We start from the raw sequence: 26400 nt of genomic DNA on the forward strand, positions 1-26400 counted from the left end.
ATTTGTCTCCACTGCAACCGTGGGCACGTTGAACCTGTTATTCACCTTCTTCCATGGCCACAATGACCCCTGCAGAAGTCATTTAGCCAGTTCTGTTCCCTGTGGCAGGATTAAATATACTCCATTCCAGAATGACGTTTAACTAAATTAATCTTTGATACTGGTCATGAAGGAAATTCAATAGTCACTCTATGTTGTCTTTCCATGTGTCTAACTTCCTAATGTCTAATTTAAATGTAATTTCCTGCAAATTAACTACTTTTCTACTTTTTGATCTTCTCTTCCAAAGGATATGAAGACAAATGAGCCATTTTTTTCCTTTTATAACTATTTGAATGTTATTTAAATATACTATTCTTTTCCATTTTTTTCTCTTTCTTTTTTCTTTCCCTTTTTCCTTTTCTTTCTTTTCCTTTTTCCTCTTTCTCTTCTTTTCTTTTTTTTTTTTTCCAAAGGCATCACACTCACACTGAATAATCAGATCTTTGTTTGTATCTTTTGACACTAAGTATAGTTGTAAGTGCTCAAATGCTTCCAATTTGGTTTTATCTGAAATTTTAGTAAACATTTTCTCCTCAATCATCCATGCTGTTAAAAAAAATAATGAAGATAATTATCTCGCTAGCCAAAGTCCCACTAGGATCCCATCTGAAATGCCATCCCAGCTGGTTGATAACTAAATTTCAAACAGAGTTTTAAACAATTCAGCACCAAACATGTAATGACTGTATCTGGACAGTGCTTCACTGGCTTGCTTGCAAACATCTCAAAGGGTCAAAACCTTGCTAAAAGCAAGATAAATACCATTTGCTGCTTCCTACTTATTCACTGTCTGCAACAATCAAACAAACATTATTACAGCTTGATCATGTCTTTGGAAGAACAATACATTTATAGGCAGAGAATGAAGAATTCACTATGAATGTAGTTGAGTGAAATACTAAGCTGGAGGGAAATGAAAAAAACCTCAAATATAAAGAATGCAGCAAAAAGAATGGACACAAGTCAGAAAATATATACGCTTGAATGAGTATCCCACTGGTGTCAATTCATGTCATTTTTCTGATGTGGCTTATATGCATTTGTCCTGCTTTGCATTTCTTGTCATCTTCCCAAGACCCTTCATGCAACTAGTAAATCATGATTAGAAGGCTGTGGGCATTGATGCTCTGTTTTACAATCATGGGGTAAAAGGTCTCAAGGGTGCCTTAAGGGTTGTTTTCAGAAAAGTAAAACAATGTGTTAAAAAAAAGGTTTCTCTAAGTAAAACAAGTTTGTGTGGGTATGAGAGAAAGATGCATACTGAGTATCTCTATGTGCATTCATCTTCACCCTGTTGCAAAAACTAAACACAAACTGTTAGCACATCAGATTGTCAGGTTACAAGACAAGCTCATAAAGCTGTGTTAGGCTGATAGCAGAAGCTTCCATGTGCATAACCAAATGATCACAGAATCACTGAATCACCAAGGTTGGAAAAGACCTCCAAGATCACCCAGTCCAACCACTCACCTACCACCCATATTTCCACACTAAACCACATCTCTTAGTAACACCAGTGACTGCACCACCTCCCTAGTTAGCCCATTCCAGAGCAAGACCACTCTTGATACTGACAGGGCAAAAGACACTATTGAGACCTTGTTGAGACACATACAATGGCTTCTTACATGCAACAACAAACGTGGCTAGGTAGGTAAATGTAAGTAATAGGACATGAATTCCAATGCAAAGAGTTTCCGTAATTTCTTCTTTCTTGCTTCACGGCAGTAGCTTCTCAGTTAGCACCGCAAAGCCTGCAGTGTCCCGGCTGTGCTAAAAGCTCCCTGCGGATTCTGAGGTAGTTTCTTAAAGCATGCAAAATGCTGCCCTTTCTGCAGGCATTTCATCCTGGCTGTGCCTGAAAGGTCACTAGAAGTGTCATTCGACTGATACAGCAGCAGTAACATGAGATGAATAAAACAAGGCTCATTAGCTGCATTGCTACCGAGGCTTCCATCCTTAACCTTATCCATCAAACGCGTTTTTTGACTATTCTATTTTACATTCATCTTACTTGTCACTGTTATCAGAAGTGCCTCTTTTATCATGTTTTGCTCTAGTAAAAGCATGTGTGTATACAAACAAACACAGAATCCCATTCATCTGAGCTATTAGGTTCTGAGATGCTTATTTTCCTAGCTGGATTTAAATAGGATAATTACAGTCCCACTTATTTGTAAAATATATTACAAGAAATTCGGCCTGAGAGTTTTCTTCCTTTGCTGGTGCTAAGGGTCTTGTGAGGAATGTGATGGTGGTTGTAACTGTAATACAAACAGAACATTAGGTTCAATATAGGGACACATTTTCTATTACTTTCTGGAGCTATTTTCCTCCATTTCTGCAGAAGATTTTTCCCATCTTGTATTCTGTCCCCTGCAGTCAGATTGCCCCTTCATACCCAGATTTGGGTGCTGGTAGCCCAGTGCACACAGTGTTTTCTGTGGTCACCCAGCTGCCATTCACATGACTGCTGTTCTTTTTTTGAAACCTTTGCATCACAGAGAAATGGGCTTGTGCACACTCCACTCACACAGAGTCACTGAATCACAGAACTGCTGCAAAGGGACCTCAACAGATCATCGAGTCCAGTCCCCCTGCTAAAGCAGGTACCCTACAACAGGTCGCACAGGCAGGCATCCAGATGGGTCTTGAATATCACTGCAGAAGGAAACTCCACAACCTCTCTGGGCAACCTGTTCCAGTGCTCTGTCACCCTTACCACAAAGAAATTCTTCCACGTTAGTATGGAACTTCTTATGTTCAAATTTTAGGCCGCTGCTCCTTGTCCTGTCCCTGATTAGTAGTTCCCTGGGTCATCCTTTCTACCCTTCTTAAAAAGGTCCTTGACATTGCCTTTTTTCCAGTCAGCAGGGACTTCACCTGACCATCGTGACTTTTCAAATATCATTGAGAGTGGTTTGGCTTCTATACAACGCCAAATCTCATCTTTTCTCTGTGATATTTACCCATGCATAATTAAACAACACTTCCAGTTCAGCATAGCTAACACCAGCACTCTTGGTCACTACTCCCTATGCTGCACAGTGAGCAATGGCACAGCTCTGTCTGTCATTTGGGGTTATAAGTTAGATGTCAGCTTTGGCTTGGGTTGTATATGATTTAATTTCTGAAGATTATTTTTGCATATTGAATAGGAAGACTTTTCTGCCTGTTGACACAGCTGTAACATTTACCCAGGGCTCTTGGTGTCAAACATCATTACTGTTCCTCTTCTGAACTCCCCAAATATGGAGTTAAGGAACTAAAAGGGCAGGGCTTTGGCTATGGTGCTCCTCTCTGCATCCTGCTACTGATTACATCTTCCGTATCACATCAAGCAGAAGCTAAATCTTTCTACACTTAAAGCCTTCTGAAGAGACTCCACATTAGTTTTCCCTTCTTCAATTTTTAATGCTAAGTTCTGCCCCCATGCTGCCAGCTTGACCTGTGTACTTGTAAAATTTCCAAATATTTTCTCTCCTTCTGAGAAGTTCTTCACAAACAGTTGTCTCAATAGCGTCAGTGCACTGATATTCCTGGCTACCACAGGGACTAATGCTTGTTCTTTGTGCTTTCTGCCTGCACTCAGCAGCTGCCTATTGTCTGTTACATAGATTGCAAGCCCCAAGAAGCACGGCTGGCTTTTGTCTTTGTACAGTGTTTGGCATCATGCTCATACTTAAATATATTAGAGAAACTGAAGCACTAACATAATATTAAAATTTTACTACTATATATAATAAAGATGGCATCATTTAAAAAGTCCTATGAACAAAGAAGCATATGTGCATGTACACATGGGTGCTTTTTGCACATGTGCATCATGGCTGAACACGTTTCCTGCATGGTTCAGCACAGAGAGAGAACATGTGGTGTACATGTGAAGGCACTGATTCAGGAGGCCAAAGACTCAGGCCCTGTGGCCTCAGGGAAGCAGTGATCAAATTCACTGCACAGCAAGGCTCCTGTCTGGGATGAAACACATCACTGAGACACTGCTGGTGTACAAACGTCTGAGGAAAGAGTGAGCTATGCACTACTGACAGTTAAAAGCTAGCCAAATTCAGAAAAAAAAAAGGAGGGGAGTAAAATTAAGCTCGTCTTTAATAACCTTGGAAATGAGAAATAGAAAAAAACATATAAAAGAACATATGGAGAAACCCTTGCTCCTGGAGCTTTGCCAGCATCCTGCTACCTGCCTCACTGGTGAAGATACTTCCATAAGCACTAGGGCTGTAGCCTTTCTATGCTGTGAGCATGGCCTGGTGCGTGTTACACAATGCGGCACTCAGGAGGAGGTTTGCTTGAAAACAGTCTCAATAAAGTTTGTTTACAATGATTATCAAATGTTATTGCTTATTGCATTGAGCACACCACAATTTAGATTCATGAAGCACAGATGAAGCAGGGAAGGAGGGCATCTGCCAGGAAATGTGGCTGAACACTTCCTGCTGGCACAAGAATGCTCTGCAATGGCATAAGGACTTGGAGGCAGGGCCTGGCTCTTGCTGTGCAATGAGCTGCCTGCAAGTGCTCCTAGCTCACCCATTTGTCAGGTGTAACTGAAACACTGGGTTTTTAAACCGGAACTTCACGGCATTTCTGAGCCCCATGATGTCCACAGAGGTATGAGAAAGCCCCACACAAATTTCTGCAAAGTTTCTCAGCTCATATTCTGCCCCACTGCCATTATTTCCTTCCTGTTTATTTTTACAGTAGTGAAATTATTCTCTGATATTTGCCCTACAGGGTTTTTTTCCTCCAGATTCTTCTCTTTTTACAATGTTTCTTGTTGGATAAGGTATCCTTCTAATCTTCATTGTCCATGCCTGCTGGATGACAAAGGCTCACAGGTTCTTTTTCTGTGACTGCTGGTGCTGATCCCTGGCTAATTCTTTGATCATCCCTTCTGAGACAAGACATGGTCTGGAAAGGTACTCAGGCTTGTGAAGCCTGATAAGCAACACCTGTTGTCACCACTCTCACAGAAGTAAGGGATTACAGACCATTACTTCCTGTAATTAGGACCAAATGTGGACACATACATTTAATTCAAGATGAGCTCAGCTCATAGTGGTCTGCAGCAGAAAATATCTGGATGAATGTTGCTGAGGGTCCAGAAATTAGAAAAGCCAAAATGCAACTCAGGCTTCCAGGTGGGAAAGAAGTCTAGACAGTGAAAGAGCCTCAGGGAAGACACAAGTTAGGCCATGATCCAGAGCAATGTCTTGGCAAGGTAGAGTTGGCCAATGGAAGGAACTGTGTTGCGGGGGGAGGCCCTGGCCAAGCAGAAAGTAGGCAGGATGGAAATAGCCAGGAGTAGCCAAGCAGCGACAGGAGGCAGGGACAGGTGCAAGGCTCAGGCAGCTGAAAGCAGAAACAGGGACAGAGCAGGCAAGAGCAAGAGACAGAAGGAAATGACTGAAGTGTAACTGCAGCAAAGAGAAATACTGCACTGAAGCTGTCAGAGTTGCCTTTTATCCCTGATAAGTGCAGCCAAGCACCTGTTAAGCTTATAGACCCAGAAATAAGGTTGCAGACAGGTAGGCTGTCGAATAACCTCTCCAAGGCTTGTCCAAACTTGCAGTGAGGCTTGACCAAGACTCAGTAAAGCCCTATCAAAGATCTCTACTCAGCTGCAAGAACAGTAATAATCTGTAGAATATGTTCTAAGCTGGACAGACCTAGCCGCTACCAGGTAACAGCCGTTTGCTTCCAAGTGTTCATACTTGAGTACTGCACACAAAAAAATCTAGCCCTGAAACAGCTTTTGTCTGATAATGCATTCTAGGAATTAAAGAAAATGCGGAGTAGGGCTGAATTATCATAGAGCAAATTAAATCAATGAATCACTAGAATAAAATTGTTCTAAGCCAATTCATTGCTAGGGGCAAGTGATAAAAGGAGGAAAAAAGAAAAAGCAGAGGAAAATAAAAAAGGAGAGGAAAAAGAAAATGCCTGGGGCAGTGGCCTCCAAGTGTGACCACCACACTAATAAATTAGAATAAGACTCATTAGTAGGTGCAACAAAGTGGAGAATTAAAGCCCAAATCCATGAAAGTTAACAACCTAGTAATAATGAAGACTTATCTAGATATTTAAAAGGGAAAGTAATAAGGAAAACTTTAGCAGAAGGCATGCTGGTAAGACGAATTTAGCATGAAGTTTTGTCCCAAGCATGTGGGAAACTGGAGGGAGCTCACATTGGTTCTCAGTGGGACAACACCATGATTATGGACAGGTGACCTCTCCAGAACTCCTAGAAGTGGCTAGAAAGCCTACCCCACCCACACCAGCATGTCAGCACCCCCCTGTCACCTGAGATGTTGCCACCCCTCAGTTGGGGCTGAGCCTGGCTGGCCAAGGCTGGCTGTGTTACACCTGCTCGCTTTGGCTGATCCTGCCAACTAGCAATAAGTGATTCAAATCAAAATGAAGTTTTCCACCACCAACAAAACAGAACACAACAGTCTGCCTGACATCATTTTCCTTGCAATTCTTTTTTTTTTTTTTTTTAACTTTTGCCTGATTTCAAATATGTTTTATTTTTCAATCTGAAAACATTTTTTCCATGTTTCCTATTCAGCTGTGGCAACAATCCAAGAATCTCTTAAAAACCAAGTGTGACTTTTGCTTTCAAAACCATCACTAGTCACTACCTCATTTCTGCCACCTGTTTTACACAGCTATGTAGGACAGTGTTATATATAAGCTGGATTTCTTTGCCTTCCTCCCCACAAATAATTAATTAATGATAAGGCAAGTAATATTTACAAAGCATTTTGGTAGAGAATAGTTCTTTCTTTGTAAAAAAAATGCCAACTGTTCATTCCCTCATTCAGCACTCATGTACTGATCTCTTCCAATACTTCTGTAACATGCCTTTCTTGAAAAGATAAAACATAGGTGGTGAATAGTTAAAAAAAATGATGCAAGGTAAGTATATCCCTCTGGCTGTTACAACACATTGATTTTATTAAGCAGTATTCCATTGTGATGAGCTGCTGGAATGGAAATGTTACTTCCTTCAAGCTCCACATTATGTTATTTAGACATTTTTAAAACTTGAAGTTGACAAGCCGCACAAGAGGCAGTGATGGATGCAAGGGGAGTGGCAGGGAAGACGGCAAGGGAGAACAGAAATTAGCGTAGATGGAGCCAGCAACAGCACCAGTTCCCCCCGTGTGTTTTTATTTATATATTTGCCTCATACCACAGTCCTGTCTCCTAGGGATTCCTTGAACATCAGCTTCATTAGTTACGAAGGCAGCAATCCATAACCAATTTTCTTTTCATGTCAAGCTTGTTCATGTATAAACCTAGCCCTTTTGTTGGAAACATTTGCAATTAATCCCACAAACAAAGAAAATGCAAATTGTACAGTCTACCCTAAGCAACCCTTCTGACTCAAGGTCCTGACCACCATCTATTATACACTAAAATGAATTGAAATTCCCACTTTGAATCTAACCTAATTTTCTAGTGATAATAGGCAAGGATTCCCAGAAGCACCCTATGCATCTTGATAGTAACATCCTAATTTCCTTTCCTGGTAAATGTTTTAAATAAGATTTTAGCACCAAAGGAAATTAACCTTTAAATTAATTGTAATTATAAAATGCCATCACTGATTTTGTCTTCAGACTAATTACTTGCTATTATTTAAACAAACTGCACCTCCTCTGAGCTTTAAGTTTGTTCCTCTCTCTTCAGTGCAGTGCCAGATGATCCCAGATCAGGCTGTGTAATGTTTGCCAAGCCCTGTGGCACCTGGACTGCTCAGGTCCATTTGCATCTCAAACACAGCCAGTTTCAGTTGTCACACAATCCCACCGTAGGCTTTTTCCCAGTACTTCAGTCTCATACTCTGCAGCTCTTCAGCCTTCAGCCTGTGCTTTCTAACCAGCAAACAAGTCTCGTGGGATGCAGAATGCCCTTGATCTGCACCAGCAAGAATGAGATGCTCAACACCTGCCTTCTGCTCTTGTGGAAGTTCCATCCAAAATAAGACATGACTGGAAATAACGACATGAGAAACAGTTTCTGATATTTGAAAAAAGTTGATTCTGTACAAGCATTTCAGGAAATTTCCTGGGTGTTCCTGGTGGTAGAGCAGCTCTCCAAGCCAACTCTCTTTAGGATAACTAGCATGAGGCAGTACCATGGGATTTCAAAGGCTTCCCTCCCTCTGCTTCCATCAGCATCATGACAGCTGAAAGGCATCTTATTTCCCTCCCTTTGGTTTACTTTGGTTCATGTAGCAGTCACTACCCTAAATGAAACAAGTAAACGAAAAAGCTTCTAATTTAGCCACGGGCTATAAATTAGAGAGCACAGCTAAGAAAAACAAGCTGTAGCTTCAGCTTTTGTAGTCTGTTCATTGAATTCTCATTCATGAACGACCTGTTCAACAGCTGGAGAACAATTGTTTTAAACGTTGGCTTTTATTTGTTACTACCTTATTTTGTTCCTATACTTCCTTTTAAACTGCCTGGGCTCTCCTTAGCATTAACCAAACAGATCAGACCACTGATTCATCCTGTTGTGAATAAAGTGTTTAACAAAGACAGGGCAAGATGCTCTTTGGTGTCACTGACTGCAGTAGAATTCCTGATGATCGGTTTAAACTGTAGGCCTAGTTACATACAGCTGTAGGTATGTGAGGTGAATCCCCTTTGTGGCATACTGTGACACCTGTGAGGGGGCCAAAAATACAAGTGTGTTTCTCCTTACCATACTGCCATTCCTTTATGCCAGATTCTGCTTCTCTTACTTTGATTATGTAAAGGGTTTGAAGATGAAGAATCCCCTCCCACATACTAAAAATTAACCACAGATTCTGTAGTATTCTTACACAAACTGAAGGAGGCACTTGAAGATTTTGAAAACCTGTGGTAGCATGGAAAAAATGAAGACAGAATGATTGCTTGGTGCAAGACAGAGGGCACACTACACATATAAATGGTAGGAGCAAAGGTAAAAAACGTGTCTGAAGTGCTGGAACTCCTTCGCCTAAGAGGTTGTGTTTCATGAAAATGTTCTTGGTTCCAAACAAAAGGGTACACGTTTAGGAAGAAAAGCCCATTGTTTGCAACCAAGTGAGACCATAATGAGACCACTTCTGGCAAGTCCCTGAATTGCAAATTACTGCCAGAATTTTCTGTGAACCACAGACCTGCTGCATTCTTACGCGCCTGTACGGCATGTGTATGTCCAAGTAAGCATCAGGTGTTCTTCTTTGCTTGATACAGGATATTAAGCTGGATAGAGCTGATACCTCCCTCCTACTTTTGTTACCCATGTGTAACAGGTAGGTAATGCTGCCTTGGATGTTGCAGCTGTGGGGTCACCAGGAGGAAAGAGACCAGAAAAGCTGCCCAGGAAAGTGACCTCCAGAGTTGCATTTAGGCTCAACCCTGTACAAATAAAGATGGTTTCAGTTATCGGCAGCCACCCCTCAGCATGAGATTCTGTTCCATCCCTGCATCCTTTCTCTCTTCTCCTATCCTGGTTGTCTCAGAATTTACAGCCTTATTGACCAGAAGATGGGAAGAGAAAGAAATAAGAAGAATTAATGCTGAACATTTGCTACTAGTTCCTCTCTGTTTTAGAGATTTTTAAGTAGGGATGGAAGCTGGGGTATTACTTCTCTGTCACGTCTCACTAAGCAGATTGTGAAAAGCATTTGGCACAGAAATAAAGTGATATCTAAGCATATTCTGCACTTCAAAAGTGCCTTTCATCCCAGAAGCTCAAAGTTACGAGGCAACACGCCTGCAAGTTTGTCCCTGTCGTTATTTTCCATTTTAGACAAGGGAAACAGGAGTATGGTGAGCTTAAACAACCTGACTATAGGTGGAAGGCAGGCTGTAACAGAGCTAAAAATAAAAGTCTTTTCTCCCTATTTTGATATGTCTATCAAAGTTTCTCATCTCTTACAAATAATAAATTTAATACTGTCTTCTAAAAGAAAATCTTTTCACCATCTTTGTACTACATAGTCAGGCATAGAATCCCAGAATGGGCTGTTGTTTGGCAGTGAGTTTATTGGCACATAACTGCTATGCTGTATTGCATACCAGGAGATATCCACTGTCCAGGGTATTGTGTTCTTGAATGTTTTCTGTAATTCAAATAGAATCTTGAATTCAAGCTTTTTCAGAGGAGAATAAAATAATTTCAAAAGGTTATCTAGAGCTTTATTTCTGTGTCAGCCACAAATGCTGGGCACAATGGGATATGCAGTAAAAATCTATTTAAACCCAAGTTGCAGTTTCTTTTTCTTTGCTCTTTACCTAGTAACGATGCCGAGAGAAGAGAAGACAGTGGATGTGAAAGTTGAGTTCTTGCTAGTGTGAGATGATAGTGCAAAGGTTGTACCTTACTGCACTCTGAGAACAGTTAGGTCAGATTTCTTCTGTTTGCCTTGGAATTGTGATACGGTAGATAAATGCTGCATTTTCCCCCTTGTTTGGAGCTGCAAAGGAGCATTCTGGATTAAGATTTCACTGTAGAACACAGACTGAGTTTGCGATTATCTTCTGTCATTTGGGCTAAGATTCCTTCCTGACCAGAGCAGTCTCTCTAATAACAGGGCAATCCACTTTTCCTCACCAGAATCTGCAAGGAGAGTGGAGAATTCCCTCTTCTGTAACCTAGGTTTCTGTTTTTCTATTGTTTGCAGACAAAAAGCCCCAGGAGGATGAAGCTTCATTGCTTGCAATCTAGAGTTTTCTACTAAATATCTGTATATTTAATAACATTTTCAGAAATACATTGAATTTACTTTACTAAGGCAGTAACATCTTATAGCAGGGTGCCAAATTGCTAGTGAGGAAATGCACATTAAATGAGCATTTCAGTGTTATTAAAAATAATGTGCAGCTTTTGAAAAATGCAGGACTAATATGATTTTGGAAAGCAAATGAGGTGCTCTGGTAAGTCTACAGCTGTGGAATGCCTCCAAGTAATGATTGTTGCTGACATTTTCATGCTTTATTTTTAATTGCTATAGCTAATAATGCTAATGAACAAAGAATGACAATAGCTTAGTCATACCAGTGGCAATACTGAAAAGGATAGTGCTGAGTTGACAGCAGTCCTGCTGGGCACTCATCTTCCCTTGTCTGTCCCAGATGAGACCTGAGCTGCCCCAAGCTTCAGAGGTCATCCTTCCTACACAACCACAGGGAACAAGATGCAGAAGGACCACCAGGAGTGGCAAACCACTGACAAGAGAAGTAACTGGGTGAAAGCCACCTTTGTCTGATTCTTGGAGATAGGTACTACGTTTTGGCTCTGGTGTGCACAGTGTTGGAGTAGGATTGCTTGGGATTACGAGAAGGAAAGCAGCTTTCTCTGTAATTTTTAATGTAGATTTAACCCAAAGCATGTTGTTCTCATGAAAAGTAGTGCAGACTTGTACTTTGATTTACAGGGTTTCCTGCTGGATTTATTTGGTGTGTGAGTTATTAAAACCCCAAGGCTTGCTGACTCAGCCTTTGTTATGACCCTGATTTGATCACTCTATTGTTCCATTCTTAATCCTTCAGTGAGGTTAGAATAGTTAATCTAGTGAAATGCTTGCTTAATTCTACCCTTGCTCATTTGCTCTTTTAATAAAATCTGCATAAAGAACAAAGCGATATTTATTATTTCAGCTTCCAATTGCTCTGAGAGCAAAACTAATTCAGCAGAAACACAACTTGATTGTGTTTCTACAGTTGAGACTCCATGCCAACAGGAGATGAAGCACCTTCTCTTTTCCAGAGTAATGCTGATAAGCTGATCTGTTTAAAGTTTGGAATGCCCCTCTGTCTGGCTATTGGAGTCAAGTTGCTTGACTTTTACTGTCGTCTCATGTAATGCTGTCTACTCCTGCTAGCTCAGTGTTCTTGTCTCTTACACTTCTTTTCTGGGCTGCTGTTGGCTCCCATGACCCATTAGCAAAAGAAGAAATGGAACTGAACATACAGGTGTTCACCAATTCCATCATAAGTAGCAAAAGGCTTTTTCTACTGACACTGTCTCATCAGATGGTACTTAGGGCTCCTTTGGAGTGTTCTGATACGGTTGTACTTATGGTCCTCTGTATTTGGCAGGAGAGCATCCTATTCATACAGTTATGGATGGCACTGAGAACCAGAGATCCAGAGTTCTCCTATGATGCCTGTGAATACAGAGGTGGTTAAAAAATGAGGGTGTCCTTCTGTTGTTCTTCATAGACCACTTCAGAAGCTGGGAAAACAGTGTGGAAGAGTTGCTTTGTGACCACTGGTCCTCCTAGAGAGTCTTTCAGAGCTGACACATCTTTAACACTATGAAGGAGCACAAGCAGCCAAACTGCATGCAAGCAAAAGACCATTCTCACCCCTTGCCAGGCATGGATGCTGAGCAGGGGTTACGGACAGCACAATAATTCCTGCTGCACTAGATATTCAGCAAGTCTGTGGAAGTGAACACACCGTGGGCAGGAGGGTTGTCTACATCCTTCTGTGCTACAGAGCTTGCTTCATAGCTGCATGCCAGATTTAGCACCTTGAAATATTGTAATGTTAAAGCTGTCTTAATTTCTACTGGGAGTACTCCCTGACGAGGTTTAGTTTTAGAATCTTTTATTCCATTTAGATCTGTTTTCTTGAGTTTTCTCTCTCTTTTGGCAACATGTCATTCTGTTGTGCTCCTCTGTGAAGTATCAAATCCCTTATGGATGCCATGCTACTTAGTGTTTATATTCGATAAGAAGTCACCTAAACATACCTTTTTCAGTACTTTCACAGATGGAGTTGTCTCATGCAGATTAAGCAAGTGTGAAGGAGAAATTTATGACACCTCAAGGGGCCAAATCTGGTCTGAGAGTTATTACTGCATAGGGATAACTTAGCCACTGTGAAGTTCCCTTTCACCATTTTTTCCAGCCAAGATTCCAAAGCAGTGAGACCACATGGCTTGTGGCTGTGCTGGGCTGAGCCGAGCTTTGTCCCGGTGCACCAGCAGGGCTCTGACAGGCCATCAGGTTAGATCACTGGCAGGGAAGAATGGCCTGGTGGAGGTGTGCTAACAAAGTAATAAAGGTCTCAAAGCAGGCAAGACAACCGCAAGAAAAGGTTCAAAGAAGCATGACAATCTGTGGCTTCTGAACAACAGGGAGCTCCCTTAGCTGTGAGCAGGAAACAATAGCATATTGGCTGCTGTGCTTTGCTGCCAGAAACACGTCTTACAGCCCACAGGAGAGACCTTCCAAATGTGCTTCGACTTCTGCACCTGTTCAGCAAGCCAAACCACTAGTCCCTTCCTTGCTTTTTACATACATTGTTCCTTATAGTACTGCAGAAGACTGACAAAGATTTAAGTCCTCAGAAGAGAAGGCAGGATGATAGTAAAAAGGGATTTCACCTGGGGGCAAGGATTCACCATCCTTCAGCACTTAGCTGGAGAGTAAGAAGAAGCACACATGGCTGGAGTCCATCCCTAAGAAATGAAAACACATTCAAAGTGCACCCCTGCTCCACACACTTGTCCCAAACTCTTTTTACTCTTATGCCTTCCTCACCTCTGCAGATACACAGAAAACTGAGAGGAGCATCATCTGAGAGACCTCCGAATTAGGTTTGATTTCAGCGCTAAATCTTTCCTTGATGGCTCACAGTGGCACTGTATTGCCAATAGATTACAGGGTTTCAGCTGCTTGCTATACACAGCAGAGCACACAAAGGAACCCCTGCCAGCCCTAGCAGTGCTCTCAGTCAAATAAAAGCCCTTTAGCTTCCTGTTGCAAAACTCTCTCTAGGATTCATGTATATTTTATCAAAGTTACATGCAGCTCTGATACTTGCTTCTAAAGTGCTTTAGCATGAATCCCAAGACATACTGAAACACTGCGGTGGCCCTTTTATAAAATCAAGGTTAGAATAGAGAAAAAATGAAATAGCTTGGCTCCACAGCATGCATTAACAACAAATTCTGATCAACGGGCTTATATTGATATAAATAAGGAGAAGAAACACAAACATACATCTACGTTAAATCATTTAGCTCCTTGTAATTGTACCCTGGGAGTAGCATGAACAAAGAGAAACTCCACTGTTTCACCTCTCATATACGAAGGTCCTGCAATGATCTAAAGCTATTTCTTGCCAGAAGTGCTTCTACAAACCAACACAGAGGTCAGCACAGAAGAGCTATACCCTCAGTGGAAGCCAATTACTGTGAAGATAGTTAACAGTCTGGAATAAGAAAAAAAATAAAAGAAAGAAAAAGAAAAAAGGAAAAAAAGGTTGGGTTTGTCAGCTGGGATTTTTTTGTGTGTGTATCTTAAGATAAGCTGTGAGAAAAGAAAAATTTACAATGACCTATTCAGAAACAATGAGTATGTTTTTTTTAAGCTGCATTTCACGACTCCTTTGTCTTCCAGGCATTTGGAAATTTTAGATCAAGATAGATGCACAGAAAGCATGTTCTGGCTACAGAATAATAGGGAATTAGGTAGAAGTCAGCAAGAGCCAACATAGTGCAGGGGTGATTTAAAAAACAGAATTCATTTTGTAGGTAATAAAGCTTTAGTACTTACAGCTGTCCTCTTCTTCAGTAATACATTTCACAACATAACAGGCATAGATGAAGCCTGCCAGCTGAAACAAAATGTAATAGCGTTAGATGTAAAGCAAATACCATAGAAAAACATGAGTTTGTTTTAGAAAAGCAGTAACAGAAACAACAGAAATAACAAAATTCACCAGACTATGTTTCATGAGGTAATGATAATTCTTTATAGCGGTTACTTAAATCTAAGAATGAGTTAATTTACTTATTTTATGTGATTCTTTTGGAAATAGCCATGCATTGGCATTTGAAAAAAAAATGCTCTTCAGTAAAACTTCAAAGAATTGATCAAAATTTTTCCATTGCAGAAATTGCTTATTTTTATTACTGAAATCCGGAAAATTAAATGAATGATTGGATGGATGGGAGTTGAACAGCTGAAAATGCAAATATTTATGCCAAAGTCAGATTTATTTGTCAACAAAACCTAACCCTCTTGCAGAACACTGCTTTTTTTTAGCAGAACCTTGCCACTTAAACTTAGGACAAAGTCAGTGCACTTATAAACCAACTTTATAATGATGTTTTATCACTTGAAATTAGGGCTGTGGATCTGACTCTAGGATGTGTTCCCATATCTCCAATAGCTCCAAGCCTCAAGACATATCTGCCAATTTGGGTAGGTCTGGATGTGTTTGCATCAGTATCTCATGTTGCTGCTGGCAAATTCAGATCTTGTTCCCCTCACTCCTCCCCTCAGAACGTGCCCAGAGGTGAATTATAAACAGAAATAATAGAATTTAAAGAAATCGAAAATCTCGAGAGGTGCTTGAGTACCATGGCAGATTGCTTATCTCAAAACATCACCTGAAAAAAAAAAAAATAGGTAAAAAATCGCTAATATCACACATGCCATAGGGTAAGTAGCATGTGAGTCCTCTGCTAGTCCTTCCAGCAAGTTCTGTTTGATGGCCAGGACATTACACTTACACTAGACGCAACATAACAGCATGTGTGCTGCATGTTGCATTCTTTACATGGTTTCCCTTACATGTAGGTCTGGAAAGTTTTCCTTACTGATTTACAAAACAAGCTGTTTTTCATCCTTCAGCTCATCACTGAAGTTTGCACAGTATGAATTCAAAGGAATTCAGGTTGTTTCATCTCTTTGTAGTGAAAAGTGAGCTGTGCTGTTAAAACCTGTTATTCTGTATAGTTCACTTGTATAGCTGCAGACTCAAATGTAAACTTTTGGAATCAGTTCTCTATGTGGATCATAATAAGACCTAAAGGCTCCAGCCAGGACTGGGCCCTCAGTGCATATGGTGCAAAAATCATTGTCTGTGGCTGAGGAAGATCATGATCGTAATTTCAGACAAACTAATCTCTAGGTCAGACAGTCAGAGGAGTCTGAAGTCTGAGGGAAGACTATGTGTTGTTATAGATGCTGGTCAGAGTAAATGGATTTTTTTAAGGAATCCAAGGCACCTCTACAATCACTGGAATATTCTGGGTTCTTAAAGCCATTAATATTACACATACACATGAATTACAAACAAATCCACTCTGTTTCTTAGAGATTTCATAGTGGAGGCTGTGACTATGCTTAATTTACTCCAGCTCTTACACAGACCTTTCTGGTATTTCTTTCAGTTTTCCTTGTAGAAAGCTCTCCATACGTATGAATGCTAGTTTCTAGTATCTGTATGTGTGAGATACAGCTAAAGAAAAAAAGAAAAAAAAAAAAGCTAGGCCCAAGATTTTTTCTGAAGAGATTGAGGCTTGATTTGGAGACCACATTGCAGGAGTACAGATGTTGTCTACTAACTGCTTAAGCTCCTGTTGGGAGCCCTAAAGTGGCATTATAACAGAACTAAATCATTAATTTTGTCATTTATTATAAATCTACCTCATAGTGCTGCTGGGAAGATTTTACACCTGGGAAGAATGAAATATTCACTGCTGGGCACTAAGAATGCAGTGTACCAAGAACAGTGGCATTCTGCTAATATCAGCATTTCATCTCTGCTTTATTGGACTGTTCTTTCCTTTGGTTTCTTGGTTTCATGACAGGGCTAATTTACTCCACTGATTTATGCCCCACCGACTTCAACGACATTACATGAGGTTTAATCCAGCAAAGAATTAGGTCCAGAAAGGTTATTCATAAATGATTCTATTCTTGGGTGCAATCCTAGGCTTAATAATTTCTCTGTTCTCTTTTTACAGACCATCACATCCAAGGAAGCTGAACAGTTGCATCTCTGCTAGGCGACTGCAATGGTAGTTTTTCTTTCAATACTTTACTGTCTTCTAGAACACTACAAGCTCATGTTATTAACTAAACTTTTCTCACAAAGCACAGCAAACAAACTGTATCACAAACTGTGTTTAAAACTGATCTTTTAATTGTATTCAGTTGCATCTCTTGAATGTCTAGGGAACTCCTTTGATATATAAGTAAATCCTACAGCATTTCATCAGGTGAGCTTGCTGATTAAAAGACTGCCTTAAAGCTAGAAATTGTTCTGTTCTAAATACAAATGGAAGTTTGTTTCCCTTGAGATAATCAAAGTTTTAAAATAAACCTCCCCTTCTCCCACATCTATTGAAACCTTTGCTTGGTACAAATAAAAAAAATAATTTCAGCATCACATTTTTTTGGTGTGCGTTTTCTTTCTTTCTTTTTCTTTTTTCTTTTCATTCTTTCTTGTTTCTTTTCTTTTATTTTTCCAATTTTTTTAAACCAAGACATGTTTCCTCCCCCAGTGGACTCAGGCTTCCAGTGAGAAGAGTAGAGCTCACCAGTGCACACAACAGAGCTCTCATGGGGAACAGTTAGCTAAAACTGTTAATACATTCTCACAGTGACAAAGGGCTCACTAAATTTGTCACCTTTGTTATCATGCAAGATGCTTTTCTTTGACCTTGTTTTCCTAATAAAAACACACTACAATCCATTTATGTACAGCACTATATATGTAAAGTAAATTGCAAACAAAACACTGACTACACTTCTCCCCCCAGAGAAGATGAGAAAAAAGGAAAAAAAAAAGGTTAGTAACAGCGCTTAATGCATTCCTGGAAAGCCCTCAAACATAGCAGTGCTGAATGCAATATAAGAATTATGCAGAACAGAGCCTTCCTGATTTAAGTATCTCAGGAGGATTTTTGTCTTATATGAGAAGGACGGGAATGAGTCCTTAGAGATAAAGAAGAGAAGGAGCCTGACTGTCTCAGAAAATCATTTTAAAAACTAGGAAGGCTATCTTAGAAACTCTAGTTTCTTTGCTTCCATTTTATTTAAAGAAAAATTCCAAAACATACATATATATATTAACCAGGCTTTCTTCTATAAATCATGTAGCAATAAAAATAAATAGATGTAATGAACAGAAGAACAGATCTTCATCCCAGACCCATCCCGATTAGGTGTCTACATCTGTCTCATTTACATTTTAATACTGCAGTATGGGCCTCCAGAGGAGAAGGAACTATTAACACTCCTGCTCATTTTTACCTATAGTGATTAGAGAATTAATGTTTTTATGGATCTCATTTCCTGAAACTTGAAAAATAATTGCTCTTCACTATTCTCCCTGATATATCCATAAATAAACACTGCTTTTTCTAAAAGTTACACATTACTCATCGCAGCACCAGCTCCCTGGGTGTTGCTTTGATGGAACTCAATGACCATCTCTGTAGATGGAGGCAGTTATACAATGATCCCAAAACTTTTTAAAAATAATTTTTTTTTTTCTCTATGAACACCTTGAGAAAACCATCATTTCTTCTGCCAAGAAAAAATCAAGAAAAGCAACAGCTGAAAACTGTCAGCAATATAACAGCTTTACTAAAGAGATAGCAATTAGATTAATTACTGAATTGAGTTAATACATCTTATTCCGTTATTATGGCCAGATAAGGCAAATGAAAAAATGGACTGAACATTCTCTACCTGAGTTAGCAGCATCCTGTTACACTTAGCAAATTCTGAATTTTCCATGAGTATACTTCCAGACTTGCCCAAAACGTCAAGTGCTGTGATCAAACTTAATCAGAATCAGCATTGATCAAAATCCTGTTTTATTTTCTCTCAGTTCTTTTACGTAGATGAATTTTTTCTTACACTGCAAATAGCATCAGATTTGGGAAAATGCTATTACATACCATCATATTACCATCATTCTTGGTCAACGCCTCCACCTTTACCTCTTTTAAAGAGATATCTAGATGGATGATTATTAAGAGTTATCTTTATTAAACTGAGTGCCTGAAACAAAAGAATGACAGCAAGAAAGAAATAAAAATTAAAAGCAGGTAAGACCTGACTCAGACAAGGTGATGAGAAGACTCAAGATGAAGATGAATGACTTAAGAGTTATGGAAACAGCCCATGGAATTGACTTCACTCAATGTGAGTGCTTTATTCTATTGCTGGTCTTTAGCAGGAGAAGTGGAATTCAGACTCAAGAAACACCAAATCATTACATTTTCTTATGCAAAGGCGTTACAGTATTTGCTGAAACAGTTAATGCAGAGGCTTCTGTATTTATTTTTCATTACAAAGTTGTTGGTTTTTTTTCAGGATAATACAAACACTTTGGTTTCAAGATCTTAGCAAAAAAAAAAAAAAAAAAAAGGCTATTTCAAGCAATAACAACACAGAATTACATAAAGTTTAATTTTGGTCCTGGAAACTTTATATTGTCAAGCTGTGGTGATACCTATGTGCAATTTAATCATATTTCTCAAGCTCACAGGAGAGAGCCTTTTTAAGAGGTTGTATTATATATATGTGAGCTGCTCTAAAAGCAATGCCTCCTATTTTATTATGTTGGCCCACAATGTGAGAGGCAGATGTTGGTGGTATGGCAGTAGAGGTTGGAACTTCCCACCAGTATTCTGTTACATTTTGCTTCCATGTGACAGATGGCAGCAGAGGGGCAGTCTGACATGAATGTATGTATGTACGTAAATACATATATACACACACACACACATTAAGGAGTAACTGAAAGAAGCACTGAGGAATTACTACATAAAACCTTCTAACGTATTGATTCTCAGAAAAAATGTACTCATTATCTGGCAGAAAGGGTGATGCAGAGACCTTTCTCTCAGTATCTGTTGAACTAAGTCACTGCCATGGGGTTGTGATGTTGACCCCTACAAAAACTCTTTCAAGCATGATTTCATTGCCTACAGTATTGTTGAGTAAACTTCATTACTAGAGTTTAATATAAAACTCAAACTATGTTATATGAGAACTTCTCGGTGGAGGTACAGTTTATTTATGACTATATTTACCATTTCCAGAACTGTGTAGGTCTTCCAAGTTTAACATTCATCGTAAGAGGGCCATTGGAGAACTGTTGATACCAGACCAGATTCCTGATAGGGAACGTAGACTATATTGCCTTGTTGTCATTATTGGACAGAATTAATGGTCTGTGCTTTATCTGGAAATAATCATTCCTTGGTAAAAACAAGCATTTTTCTTATAAGGAATAAAATTACAAAAAGAAAATGACAATGCTAAATTAGCAGAGCCACCATAATATTTAGTGGATAAGCATGAAATTAAATAAAAATAAAAATAAATCGTATAATTTCTTAACATTTGTAATTGTCAAATTATTTTTTTTCCTTTCTTAGTCTGAAAACTGCCCAAGACATTTTTGATTTTTTTTCCCAGCAGGTACAATAAGATATGAATCATAAATGCAGATACATCTAGCCACATTGGAAAACAGAAGTATGATAAAAAATGCATTTATTTCAACCAATGCATCATAATCTTTGTTATATCAGCTGTCTAGAAGGTACTTAGCATAAAGTCTTTCTTTATTTCTCAGTGGACTATTCAATTTTCTGGAGATTTCCTTTTGAATAAGCATTTGAAGATCATTGTGAAGACCTGGTAGAATGCTTTTGTTTGAAATGCTGCTGGATGCTTGAGAGCTGTTCTGTCTTGTTCAGGGCAACTGTTCCCTCAGCATCTTCCCTGGCATGCTTTTTCACCGGATGAATGGAAGAGACCACAGGGGCACTGAAAATCACAGTGCTGTGGCTTGTCAGATAAGAGCTGTGCAAGCCTTTAACAACAGTGGAAGGCAGGACATACTTACCTATTTTGAAGCTGTATTACAGATACTCTGCTTGACCCAAATTTTCTGAAAGTTTAGAAAGACTTTTCAGCAAACCTGACCTAAAACTTTCTGCAGATGTCTCCTACTCCTAGGTATTTCAGTCTGATTTATGCTTTTGATAACCACTCGATATTTGGCATTTTACCAAGATTTCATCTCACGGCTAAAGAGAAGGATGTGCTTCTTTCAGACATCAAACACAACTCAAAATGTAGGGGTTCCAGCTTGTTTGAAACAGAAGCAGGGATCCTTTATTACTGACCTCTGTGTTAACCGAGCTGCAGGGCACTCTGCAGATTCAGGCTCAGAGATGAAATTTACATCCCTGCTCCCACAGGCAAAATGCCCACCTGGGACTTTGCTGGACTCCCTCAGGAAGCTGAAGCAGGCGTGTCTTGAGGGGCAGAAGGCAGCCATGGCAGCGTGACCTGTGCTAATCTCCAGATTACTGCTTCAAGTAGTGGTGGGGCTAGGAAGCTAGGAGAAAATTCTCCGCTAACCTCATCCAGCAGATTCTGGGTGTAGCTTAAGTGGACATTGCTCAGTGCAAGCTGAAAGCATTAATACTGGAGAAGCAGAAACTAGCACTTATTTTCTTCTTTCCTGTTTATTGTGGAATTGTCTCCACCTTATCTTTTCTCACTTAAGGTTAAAGATATATTTGGTTACAAATATTTGTTTATTCCATCCAAACAGGTTAAAGGAAGTCCTGAAATGTTTCTTGCTGCTTCCTCTCTCTGTATAGCTCTACAACCCAACTTGCCACTGTTAGAACAGAGCTCTGACTGTACAGGGGTCAACATTGTGCAGTGACTGCTGCTTGCATCAAAGTGATTTAGCCATTAGAGCTGTGTAGATTCAGAAAAATCATCCCATTTATTTTTAAAACAAAGTCAGCTGCCTCTATCCATTCAGCAACAGCAAAATAACAAAACAAAGAATGAAGTTGAAACAAAAATACAAAGTAAAAGATTTTAAAATACGTTTCACCCTGGTTATTCTGTTATTAATAGGAATAGACTATTAAAGCAAGAGTCAGTATGTGTCTGTATGTGAGCTTTGTGCTGAAGGTTTTATAGCAAGAAAACTTTTATGGGAAAAAACTTTGGACCTTTTTCCCTTCTTCTGGGAATACTTTGCAATGGTTTAATCATCTGGCTTTGGTATCTGACTGCCTTTAGCAGCAGTAGGTTTTCTTATCATTATGTCTTAACTGTGTGTCACCTTTTCCAGACAGTCATAGGATTAGGATAAGAGAAATTGGTTCCTTATGCTGAAGATCTAACAAAGACACAAACTGCTCACAGCCTGCCAAATTAATGCCTAGCATTTTAAATTGAACTGAATTAGATGAAACTGTTGATTATCAATGCTACTCACTCTTTTGAGGGGCAGTCAGAAAAAAATATATGCATTTCTGACATTTGTACAGATTGCATAGGGGAAGTATTTCGGTGGTTCAAGATAACTCTGAATTCCTGATAAACAAACACATATGAATGCTTCTGCTCAGTGAAAACCCATCCCTCCTTGCTGAGACTCAAATATGGCAAGCAAGCCTCGACAGTGTGACTGTGAACACTGGGACCTCGGATCTGGGAAACAGAAGTGTTTGGAACAAGGAAACAATGAAAAGAGCAGTAATATGTTGTGAACATGTTGTGTCTGTCAGTTTCTCAAGACTGTGAGCCACCACAAAAACAGAATAAAAGTTCACCAGGGAAGCACAGGTAATTTGCTTTTGCCCATCGCCATGTTAGAGCAATGCTGTCTCATAAATGAGTCAAGCCAGAACATTTTGTCAGAGAGACTCTACTGGAAAGACTGACTCTTTCCCTGACTCCATTCATTTTCCCTGTGATGAGCTACTGTTTATTTGAAGGCTCTGACAGTGGCCAGAGGATCAGGAAGCTTCATGCCAACTTCAGCTCTACCTTGGCTTCATGGCACTGGTCGTGGCCTAACAGCCTAATAATGCTCTGGTCAAAATTTTTCTGTGGTGGCCAGTGATGGCAGTGTTGAGAAGGCAGAGTGATACATGCTATGCAGAGTCCTCTGCTCAGATGAAGCAGCTCTTCAGCAGCCTAATTACTTTAACATATAAAAAGAAAGCCAAATATTGCATACATGGTCATTCACTGCAAATGCTCTAGATGGTGTGATCTAGAGGAAAGGGGCTTAAAGTGATAAAACCTGAACAGTGATTGACTGTTAAAACACAATAACTGTCATTCAAAGGTAAGTGGGAACTGCAGACTAGCAGCAGAGGAATAGACCAATCTCTTGGGCAGTGCCATCAGCACCAGAGCAGCCGGGAAGGTGGTTAGATCAGAGGGAGGCTTTGCCCATCTGATCTCCATAAAGCAGATGAAGGAAGAATGAACATATCTTAACCAAATAGCTCCCTCAAGCCTTACGCTCTGGCATAAGGAATTGGAGGTATCTCAGTGAAAGTATAAAGCAGTCTACATAGTGGGGCTCCACATCACTGCATCTGCCTGGGATCTATACATTCAGCAAATGCATTGCTTAGCGCAAACATTTTGCTCTAGATGCACAATATAACAGCACTGGGTGTTGGGGGGGGGGGGGGGTTTCAAGGTCAGTAAAACCTCTTCCCGTGGCATCTAATGTTTAAAGTAACTGAACTCAGCTCATGTTTCAGTGCTATTTTTCCTCACAGCATTAGCCTACTGTGGGCTTTTTCCACCTTTGTAATCTATATTAAAAGATATATTTCAGTGGTACCTTTTCCATTCAGCAAAATCAGCTAAGCAGGCTTCAAAAAGCAAATGCTAAAGTGCTTTGTGAAAACTTTCTTGCAAAAGGAGACCCACTGGAGAGTTTAAAGGAGCATAACACAGTATAGCACCATGCAGCCTAGACTGATATGAAGAGTTGGCCATCTAGAGCCTCCAAATGGAAGGACAATTTGAATGCTGTGGCCAAAGGCACCTTTTCCTTGACAGTCCTCCTGGTGAAGGGCAGGGAATCACTTCCTTGTTTATTCAGCATGAAAAATAGTAATCTCTTTGGCCCAAATGGAAATAGTTAAAGGTCGTGGTCACAGCCTGGAGTGGAAGAAGACACATGAATAAATTCTGTAGTACATGTGACCAAAAAAAAAAAAAACCCACAACAACCACGATCCTTTTATCTGAAGATTCCAGTAACATCATATCACATTAAACATTTTGGGGGAATGATGAATTATAAGAGAGAACATTCTCGGAAAGGCCATGTCCTTAGAGTCTGTGCCTCGCTGCAGAAAGTTAAGTGGATGAGTTATATATGACAGTTTATGAACCTTATTAATATAATGCAGTACCTGGGAGTGTGCCAGCCACAGTGATCAAGGAAGCCTAAATTAGACCTCTGCCATCGACAGACATCAGATGCCCATTTAAAACTAAATGTTTCATCTGAATCAGTCAGTTTCCTTGTTATCCTCAAAAGCACTGATCTTCAGCTTGAAGCTCTGTTGCTCCATGCGGCTCTCAGTAGCCAGCACACATCTCTTCCCTAGGTCTCAGTAAGAGACTATTTAACATGCTGATGAAGAAGCTGCTCTGGTAGGAAGAGCACGAGTGACAGCAGTAATTTGACGTTAGGCTCTAATGAAAAATGGGAGTTTTGTGGGTTTTTTAACCTGTAAGTGTAATGGCCACAGCTCTATCACCTGTTCCAAGCACAGGTCACTTGGGGCCAGGGTGACCTTTGGCAACCTACCCAGCAGCAGATTAGGATGTCTTGACCCCTGCAGGAGTGTATAAGGAAAGGGGAAGGGAGGTTTCTGCACCAGCAGAGAAGGACAGTTTCCATCCAGCCTGCACACTGGCAGTGGACTGCAGGAAATGAGAGAAAAGGCCACAGTCCATTTCCTTCTGCTCCAGCAGCAGCAGCACACACAGCAGCCAACATACTGGCACATCATCTGTGTTCCTTCTTCATGAAGGAAAGCTTTCTTTCTTTCTCTCTCCTTGGCTCCAGAAGTTCACAACTTGGTGACACAGAGCTGCAGTGCTCCCTAACACAAAATCCAAAATAGAGTAGTGTAGTTTTTTTTTTTTCCCCTCTGAGTTCCATTTACGAAATCCATAAAATGTATGTGATAAAGCCAATATCAGAATGGCACTATAAGGTTTTGTTCATCTTTATTACTTTTGCTTTGAGATTTTTGATGGAAAACATTAGAAGTGCTATGTATTTTATTTTACATTGTTGTTATTAGAGTGCTTTGTGAAGAATGACAGAGATGTCTTAACTTCCTATATTTAATATTTTTGTATTTAAAGTATTCCAACTGCTTATATTGTCACATATCATACAGTATTTTTAGTTCTCAGATAATAGATCCTTAGTACATAGAGATTTGGTGTTACTAACTTGAACAGATAAACTACATCTTTGGAAAATGAAAGACAATATTATAACCTACTAAGCATCAGAAAAGAAGTGATTCTTAAATGTGTGGTGCTCCTACATCAACAGTCCAGTGCCAAAAGTGAGAAGTATGGCCTTATTACATCTGGTTCTATTGCCTTGGCAGAATAAACTGGAGGGAGGATAATTTAATTGGCAAGGCATAAGAGAATACAATATGACCCTGTGCAATGAAGTCCAGCTCACACAGCCATCTTTGAGGACAGCCAAGCTGTGCAGCAACACAAAGCATTGGATAAAACCAAACTATGTCACAATTCATGGGAAACTTTCTCCAGTTTCTTGTATATCCACAGAAAATGGACAGAGTTCTATCAGTGTTATTTATGTATATAATAACTGAACTACACCTTTTAGAAGGAATGAAAAAAACCCTATCACTGCAGTTCAGTCTTCAATTTAAGAGTTTTCATCTGAAATGCTGGTTATGAAACAGATCATTTTCAAATATCGAGATATGTGATGCTAGTTATCAGCAAAGGTGTACCTACTAGGAAGTATCAGGAGGGTGTCCCAGAAGAAGATGAAAAAAATCTTAATTACATGATAGTACACAGGATAACTGCTTGGAGAAAAAATTAACAGTACCTAAAGGCATTAACTGTGTTGTCAGAGGGACAAGAAGAGATGCCAGCAGACAAGGAGCTCAGGTGCACACAGACATACTGAACTGCCCTTCATTTTTCACTGATGCCCTAATGGTAGAGTGTATTATCTAATGCAAATAAGAAAATACTGGATTAGGACATATGTCATTTTAAGAGAGGCTTACTACATCTTCTGTGTTCTTGGACACTTTCTGTTATCTACTGATATGCAGGAAACACCACTGTTGGGACTTGTCTTCATACTTGAAGAAATTAAATATCTACAGACATTCTGCTTCAAAAGTCATGTCAGGAGATTAATTTAATTACTTTGAATGATTATATGATTGCCAGGTTGACAGCTAGAGATCTACAACATTACTGAATGAGAATATTCGTTTCTGAAACCATTCTACATTAAAGCGCATATGAAACTTGGTGACTTACTGTAACTCCACAACATGATAGAAAAAGCAGCAACAGTACCAGAGTAGCAAAGTCCTAGGCTGCTGCAAGTGGGGTGTGGGAGGAAGGAAGGAGGGAAGGAGGGAAGGAGGGAAGGAGGGAAGGAGGGAAGGAGGGAAGGAGGGAAGGAGGGAAGGAGGGAAGGAGGGAAGGAGGGAAGGAGG

At 39.8% G+C, this 26400-nt stretch overlaps 1 protein-coding gene across 1 annotated transcript in view; it reads right to left on the minus strand.

Annotated features, from left to right (window-relative positions):
• The window catches only part of NKAIN2 (sodium/potassium transporting ATPase interacting 2), a 550041-nt gene that overhangs the window by 13065 nt on the left and 510576 nt on the right, over nucleotides 1-26400 (minus strand). The window contains exon 5 of the mRNA XM_021392140.1: nucleotides 14615-14675. Coding sequence (XP_021247815.1) covers nucleotides 14615-14675 — 61 coding nt within the window. The remainder of the gene's footprint in view (nucleotides 1-14614; nucleotides 14676-26400) is intronic.

This window comes from Numida meleagris, chromosome 3, assembly GCF_002078875.1.
Source record: "Numida meleagris isolate 19003 breed g44 Domestic line chromosome 3, NumMel1.0, whole genome shotgun sequence".
NCBI classification, from domain to species: Eukaryota; Metazoa; Chordata; class Aves; order Galliformes; family Numididae; genus Numida; species Numida meleagris.